Raw genomic sequence first — 8640 nt, 5'->3', positions numbered from 1 at the left:
CCAACATCCTTGGACAGCTCTTTGTCTTTGCCATGGTGGAGAGTTTAGAATCTGATTGTTTGTTTGCTCCTGTGGACAGGTGTCTTTTATACAGGTAACAAAATGAGATTAGCAGCACTCCCTTTAAGAGACTGCTTCTCATCTCAGCTTGTTACCTGTATGAAAGAAACCTGGTAGCCAGAAATCCTGCTGAATAATAGGGGATCAAATACTTATTTTCCTCATGAACATGCAAATCAGTGCATAAATTTGTTAGACATGCATTTCTTTAGATTTTTTTATTCTGTCTCTGTGTTAAAATACACCTACCATTTGATTTTTAGATTGATCATTTTTTTTGTGAGTGGGCAAACATTCAAAATCAGCAGGGGATCAAATACTTATTTCTTTCACAGTACCCTGTAGTATGGAGATCATTTAAAGCACATCTGAACCCAAGAACAAAAATGTAATATATTGCAGCTTACCAGTATTTAGATGTGGTTGCATTAGTTTCCATTTTTAGACTTTATTTTTTCATTATTTTCAACTGGTGATCCTGTCACTAAACTATTTCCTGTCCTACAGTGACAACACTTACTTAGTCTACAGTATCTATGGAGGAGCAGCATTGTCATATCATAAGCGGGAGGTATTATGTGGTCCACAGAGCAGAACTGAGCAGAGTCGATAAAGGAGTTTGATATAGCACTGCTTGAAATTTCCATAGGGAAGTTAAAGGCTCAGTGGATTTCTGGCAGTATAAACAGGTTATCAAACAGATATTAAAAAAAAAACACTTTCAATAGTATATTGATTAAGCTTAAAGCAAGCAAAGGAAAAAAGTTATTTGTTAGTGTTTACATACATTTTAACACAAAAAAACACAATGCCTGGGTTTTTAAATGATAAGTTCACCTTTGGGAATATGTTACATGTTCCACCCATTTTTAGTCACATAGTTAGTCGGGCTGACAAAAGACAAAAGTCTATCCAGTTCAACCATTGAAAAAAAAAAAAAAATATATATATATATATATATAATCCTACACCCACAGCTGACCCAGAGGAAGGCAAAAAAACCCAGCAAAGCATGATCCAATGTCCTCCTGCTGGGAAAAAATTCCTTCCTGATCCCGATAAACAATCAGATATTCCCTGGATCAACTTTACCTATAAATGTTGGTATCCAGTTATATTCTGTGTATCTAAGAAAGAATCCAGGCCTTTTTTAAAGCAATCCACTTTTTTAGGGAGGAACATGCAACATGTTCCGACTGCTGCACCTGCTGTCCTTTTTCCCAGTGATAGCAGTACTGGGAGAAGTTCCCCGTACTAGCTGTCACTTTTTGAAAACAGTGTAGCCACGGAGGGGGGGGGGGGGTTGGGGGGGTTCCACCCACACAGCTGCATCATTCATTCACAGAGTCCTTTGCGGCTGTCGGCTTGTAGTTCTCAATGAACCACCTGGGTGTTGTTGAGCTCTGTGGTAGTTCATTGATTCTTCCTTCCATAGTGTATCTGCTTGCCTGTACAAGGTATGAGCAGATAGATACACTGACAGTTTTGCAGGAGTCCTGCAGAACACCAGTCATCTGCTGATCACTGGTGCAGTGCTTTCCAGGCTCAAAAAAAAAAAAAAAGTAAAAGCACATTTTTTTTACCTGCACAAAAAATGGGCATTTTTTTTTTAAGTTAACTTATCCTTTAAAGCTATATTTGCAGATTTCACCTGCAACAGCACCTACTGGTAAAATCTGGCATTGTGCTACAACCATAGCATTGTTTTACTATAGGAACGTTTATACTTCATAGAGGGGCATTCATTCATCTTGTATTGCACAAAACAGAGTACTGGCGTTCCTCAGTTATCTACATAGGGGTCATGGACGGTAAGGACCATTTAGTGTCATTACATGGAGGGATCCCATAGAAATAAAGGAATTTACAATATATTTTTATATCACAAAAGAATACATATACAAAATCACTTATAATACAGCTAGAATTTATTTTAATGGACATATGTATCTTTCCAAATAAATATAATTTCATGCTCTTGGAATTGGTTTTCTTTACATTTTGACTGATAAAATTCTGTGAATGATTTTCTCTGCTTCCATCGTAGTAACAGTTAACAGAACATCTAGGAAGAGTTGTTTCCTTTAAAAAAAATGGATGAAAAACACACCAGAGCTTACATTTTCAACAATCAACTGTCTTCAGCCTGACATTACAAGTGACATCAGACTTTTATGTACTATACAATATTTACAAATCTTCAAGTGGACCTGTCATTGTAGCACAGTGGTAGCAGCCATGTTGTGGGCTCAAACCAATATTATGCTCATGGATATAGTAGTGTAGCCCTCCCTATGCCACTTAGAGATGGGTGAAGCCTTCCGTTAAAGCTGAATGCCTAGCGAGGGGCTAGATAGACAGATGCAATACATATATGGGGGCTGTTTTATTTGTCAAATGGTTTGTATTTATGACCATTCAGTTCTGATACTTGCTCAGCTCTGACACATAGTACAGCCCTGTTTAGTAGGGTAGATGATCTGATCTTTCTCTGTTGAAGTTTTATCTCATCCCCAGCCCCACCTTGTGACAGGACAGCGAAAGGAGAAGTAGCACTTTGATAAGTACTTTGTTTCCCTCCTGAGGTTGAGCCAGCTGCACTGTGTATCAAGAGGTTGCAGTCAAGTTAACAGACATTTTATCACATAGAGACAGATGACTGTTTGGGTGCAGATTTCTAGTAAAATGTTAAGCCAATCTGGTACAAATTAAAAAATCTGAGCTAGAAAGGGAATAAGGGGGGCCAGGCTTTAGAGCAAATCTGGGTTTTGCACATGTAGGACATAGCAACAGGTTCATTTTTAGTCCCCCCCTTGCTAATACCTCTGTCTCTGGAGTCATAGCTTAGACAGGGCTATGGACTTCCCCATGTGATAGTGCTAATGGCACGTTGCTGTCGCATGGAGTGAGACATATGCTCCTCCATACCTGAAAGTAGCGAGTGTTACCTTAGGCACTCAGCTTTGAATGAATTCAAAGGGGTACAAAGGAAAGTTAAAGTGTCGCTAAACCCACATCTTAAAAAACTATCAATAAATGCTGTATTACATGCTGGTCTTCCTCAGTCACTGTTACAGTCACAGTTCAGCTAGCGCTTTTGCAGCTGTAGAGGCAATTCTGCACATGCTCAGTTTTCAGTGAGTTTCTATGCTGAGCATTTCCTCCCTATCTCATCTGAGCAGCTCATGTGACTATAGAGTCACACATGTGGGCAAGTACACAGTGGTAAATGACAGTCCACTCACTCCCTCCTCCTCCATGCCCAAAAACCAGCTAAACACAATAGGGGTGGGATATTACATCTTGATTGATGGAGGCTTCACCTCCCTCTTATTCTAAGAGACAAGCTGGAGGGGTGTGACACAGTCTGGGCCTGGCAGAAATCCACCCACACCATGTTATTGCCACAAAATTATAAATTTTATTTATAACTAATATTTATATGTCAATTTAAAACAGTTTGTTGATATTATTTATTTATTTATTTTACTCTGTATTCCAAAGACTCTTTTTTATTTTGAACATGTGACCAACAGCAGAGGACCAGAGGCTCCTCCTGCTTATATTTCCCTGCAGACAGGCTGAGAAAGAGCTGGGTCAGAGACAGCTAAATATTGATTAGGAAAAAGTTCTTAGATTTTTTTTTTTTCATTAAAATAATTACAGTGCAACCATCCATATACAGAAAGAGAAGGGACAATGTAAATAAACAGTGTGTGTTTAGTATCACTTTAAGTATATTCTACCATGAAGCGACCAAAGAGATAAAACAAACCTGTTGCCTTGCCCTCAATAGACAAAGTATAGATTTGTTTTAAAGCAGGACTCTTACCCACCAAAATATTTGCAGGTATGTCCAGCCACTCTTGTGCAACACCTCTATGTACAGCATGAACCTCATATGTCACCTGCCCTACCCTAGCTGGCTCATGAGATTATGAATGACCACAATTACATGGTCCTCCTTGTCCTATCCAGTTCCTCTAATCTTGTTTGTTCATCTTCTTGTTCAGGCTGCAGAACCCAAAACATGTTAGAATGACTGTGTAGTGTAATGAAGTTTTTTGTTGGAATTTTCTATATAGCCACTTGCTGCAGCTCTCAAAAAACAGAAGGCACTTACTGTCTCATTCTGATTTTACATTTTAGATGATGTGATTTTAATATAAGTATAACATTCAGATGATATATGCCAAATATAAAAAATAGTATTTGAATTTAAATACAAGCGGATTGAAGAATAACAAAAAAATTCTTTGTCTGCTTCTAGGTGGTTCCTGGGTTTAACGTGAAAAGGGAGCCTTAATTCTATGCTTCACCTGCAGCAGCACCTATTGGTGTAATGAGGAACTATGGAGCCAAAATATAATGATCTCTATAAATATCATAGCACCTAGTCAATAAATAATGCTAACACTCACAGAGAGTTTTTGAAAGGCAGGCAAGCCTCCATATCACTTCACATCTCTTCAATTGTCTGGCTGGCCAGGAAAGATACTTAAAGAAATGAAGGATCATAGAAGAAACTCTTGTAATTACACCAAATGAGAAAAGGTACGGTGTTTGCTCTTCTTGAAATATTGGTCCCACACACAAAATTTCTGCCGTCATTGTGCATGCATGACAGGTGCACTTTAATAAGTCATATACTTCAGACAATATATTAGAACATATCAGATGTTGACAAAGCATTTAAACAGTAATTCATTGTTACATTACCATGCTTAATGTGTTACTTCTCTTTTATACTCACTATAAATAGGATTTCTGTTAGGCAGCTCTTTGTGATCTATTGAAAATTGATAAGTGGTTAAAGCATGTACAGAAAAAGTGTTTGCCTTTTAAAAGAGTCAAATGTATTAGTAGTTACACATGGCACTTACCTACAGGCACCAGCAAGGTAGCCATGGGTTTACTGTTGTTACAATCCAACACACATACTTTTAGCATACTTCCAATCTGACCCAGTGTTGTTATGACCAATCCAAATCTTGGGGATCTGAAGGTGTGGGGTTAAACAGAAGTGTTTAGACTAATCTAAATATGGATGTTGTTGAGTAAACTAGGTATGGATTTGGGAGGTGATGGATAAGAAAAAAGTCCTATTTCACTAAGCCTGCATTTTCAGTTTTGGGTGAGCACTAGTGCATTTAGTGGTTTCCCCTGCTGACGTCCAAGATACCAATGTACCCTGCAATGTTTGAAGGCCAGAGAAAGGAACCAGTGACAGCTGTGGGGAATCCAGGAAACTAAAGATTCTGGAAGTATCATTTCCTCAGCAGACTATTTTCACAGACTGGATTGGTGTTCAGTAGAATAGGCAGTGGAAAAGATAGGTATTTACCCATTTCTTTTTATGAGAATGGCTTTTTATCGACTTTTCTACTTATTGACAGGGTCATTTTAAGGTTAACAGATGGCCGTAAATGCTGGGATTATATTCCTCATTCTAATTAGGTTTGAAGATGCTACTTGGGAGAGGAACAAATTGTCTTCAATACTACAGAACAAGTTTTGTTGAAAGTGATTAACTACTACTAGCAATAAGTCTGTGAAAGTTCTCAGTTATCCAGTTCATGGTCTATCTAGCAGCATTTAACCGGACCTACTCTGTAATGTTGAAGACATTTCATAGCTTGTCCAAGCCACTTCTTCAGTTCTAATGCTGTCTTAACATCTCTACCTCAATGTTTTGACAATAGTTCTCAATTTCAGCCAAGCAAATTTAAGTATTAACATTTATAAAGTTTTCCTGACACCAAGGATGGAATTATGTGACTAGTACAGGGTGGTTCAACAATTTCCACATCTCCCACCCTGTCCTTGGACAAGTGGTCTCCAAACTGTGGACCAAAAATGGGGCAATAATTCTTACACTAACACCAACAATGGGGTGCTATTTCTCGCACTGACACCCAATGATGGGGCACTATTCCTCCCACTGACACAAAAGATAAGGCATTATTTCCCCCGCTGATGCTGGGACATTTGTTTTGAAAGTTTGGAGATGCCTGCTTTAGACAATAACATCTCCCTTTCAAAGGAGATTGGATCAAGGTGTAGGTTCTACCTGTTTGGATAAAAATGCTGGGGTATTTTCCTTATGCTCATTAGAACTGAAGAAGTGATTTGGACAAGCTATGAATTGTCTTCAACACTACAGAACAAGTCTAGTTGATTGTGAATAACTACTACCTACTATTACCTTTGTTTTCATTTGATGTTATCTGTTTTCCCTCGTTAAGGCAAATTTAAACCTCATCCTAACTCTATCAAGCCTGCCCATGTGGCTAGTCGTCAATTTAACCAGAGCAACTCTTTTTGGCAAAATCATCTTCTTGGTGATCCATGAATCAGGACCAAGGACAGTTTGGAAGTATGCTAAATTAAGTTTAGTTGGAAAAACTGAAGTGCCTATGGTAACTATGAAAACTGAATCCTGCTTGAAAATCTTACAGTGCCAATAGGCACCAATACAAAAAAAATTGACAGATCAAACCTATAGAACAGCTTTGTAAACTGCTAGTGTGACACCGGTGTGAACTGATTGCTTCAAAAGCCAAGGACACCAATTTGCATCGGACACTGATATTCAAACAACGCACCAAATAATTACATTGCATTGTCCAGTGAGAGATTTTCTAACAACTACCAGTCATTGGAGCTTCGACAAGAACTGGCATGCTTGTCTAAATAAACGATGCCCTAGTTTTTCAACATGGAATAAAAATGTTATTTTTATTAACATCAGCCATAATCTCACAAAGTTTTTTTTAAGTTGTACATTAAAGTCATCATGCAAATTGATTGCTAAGCAAAAAGTTGTCCAGGAGGACGGTGGCACGTAACAAGTCCATGTGTTTTTTTTTCGGCATACATTAGAAAGAAATTTCCTGACACATAGAACGAAACATACAAAGACGAGATGGTGTTTTTGACTTTTTTGTGACGTTGTCCTACAATAACAAACTAAAGATAACTGTATTGTTAAACAATAACTATGATCCTTATGGCTTTCAGTGCCCAAACACGGTGACACACTGGTATCTCTACAATGCAATAAAAATAATTACTTTATATTACAAGAATAGAGGGAAAAAAAACTTTTGCACCATTTTTTACTATGTCATGTAAAAACTAACATCTACAATCAATTTAACATATTCACAGTGAAACAAAATTGGGCGTGTGCAGTGCGAACTTCACAAATGGACGATTAACTGCAGAATTTTTTTTTTGGCAAAAAATGATACACAATAATCATGCAAATCAGAATTTGCTTAATTTGTTCAAAGTAACTACCGACATGCCAATTTTTGAAACTTTGTTTCTCTATCACCAATAATAATGACTTCACGCCTGTTTTTGAAACTGGTTTCTTCTTCGTCCAGGAAGAAGCAGCAGTTTGAATTAAAAGGATGACATTTCAATCATACAGAGTTCACAGAAATTGGTACCAAGTTGTCAAATAAACAGGAAGGATTAAAAGAAATAACGGTTGTACAGATTAATTACAACTTTTTGAGAAATGAAATACAGAGGATAAGAAAAGTCTTTTTTTAACCTACAAGGCCACCCCAGTATTTAATAAATTTTTAAAAAGTCTCACCCTTAAAAATCTTCCTGCTTCAGACTGTACAGTCTTAATTTTCCATCTTAATAAACTGGTTTTTTTTATATACTGTCTCTCTCTTTTTTAATTCCTAGATTCAAAAACATACATCAGAGCTGCATAATGCTAAGGAAAATCAAAATATCACCTTTAAATAGGGTATTTAGTTTGACATCTATGAACATGTTTTTTTAAAATTTTTAGAGATCTTCCCATATATATTTTCTTAAGTAGGTTCTTGTTTATTTATTTTTTTTGCTTGGTTATACATCAAAGCCGCCATGTTTTTCCCTTGGAAAATATTCAGTCATCCTTTTTTTGCAGTGTCTTTAAAAAAAATAGAAATTATATTTTCTATGTTTTTTTATATATATTTTTTTCCAAGCTGGAAGTTTTGACATTTCTGCCTTAAGCCATCACAGAAAAGTAGGATATCGAGTTTAGTAAAAGTCTTGTTATCTTCATAGGACCCTTTGTGAGCTAATACAGTACACTGTCCATCCTGGCAGCTTCTGATTCTATACTATAGACCCTTTGGAAGAAGACAGATGAATAGACTGTATCCGTGTCGCCAACGTCCTTTGTAAGTCGCCTAGCACATCCTGGCCTGTTGTCTCACAGTTCTTATCATACAAGAGTTGTTTAAAGGCTTCGTTTTCGATGAGAAGCATCATGTTTTTCAAAAAGAAGCCTTCACAGTACGAGGAGAGCTCAGGAACACCGAGGAACTGTCAAACACAAGATTATAATAGATTTAGAGGAAAGGACTGGATTAGCCAGTAGATTAAGTAAACATTTCAGTACACGCTGAATGATTCTTGAGTTATATGGCTAAGACACTTAAAGTAAACATCAAGCATTTTCATTACTTTACCTTCCCACAACCTTGAACTGCCCCTACCCCACAAAATAAAATGAGGAAAAAAAACAACCTTTCTTAAAGGACATGTAAAAAAAAAAACCAGCCC

At 37.2% G+C, this 8640-nt stretch overlaps 1 protein-coding gene across 2 annotated transcripts in view; it reads right to left on the bottom strand.

Moving 5' to 3' along the window:
- Window positions 1–1970: 1970 nt before the first annotated feature.
- LOC149460556 (ankyrin repeat- and BTB/POZ domain-containing protein 3-like) overlaps window positions 1971–8640 on the bottom strand; it is a 317765-nt gene continuing 311095 nt past the window's right edge. For both annotated transcript variants that reach the window (XM_089679466.1, XM_089679467.1), the window contains one exon: window positions 1971–8400. In XM_089679466.1, the coding sequence (XP_089535592.1) occupies window positions 8191–8400 (210 nt within the window). In that variant the 3' untranslated portion in view covers window positions 1971–8190. The remainder of the gene's footprint in view (window positions 8401–8640) is intronic.

This window comes from Staurois parvus, unplaced genomic scaffold (genome assembly GCF_062004578.1).
Source record: "Staurois parvus isolate SC_StPar_1 unplaced genomic scaffold, SC_StPar_1.0 ptg000225l, whole genome shotgun sequence".
Taxonomy (NCBI): domain Eukaryota; kingdom Metazoa; phylum Chordata; class Amphibia; order Anura; family Ranidae; genus Staurois; species Staurois parvus.
This window is presented reverse-complemented; position numbering and strand designations above follow the sequence as displayed.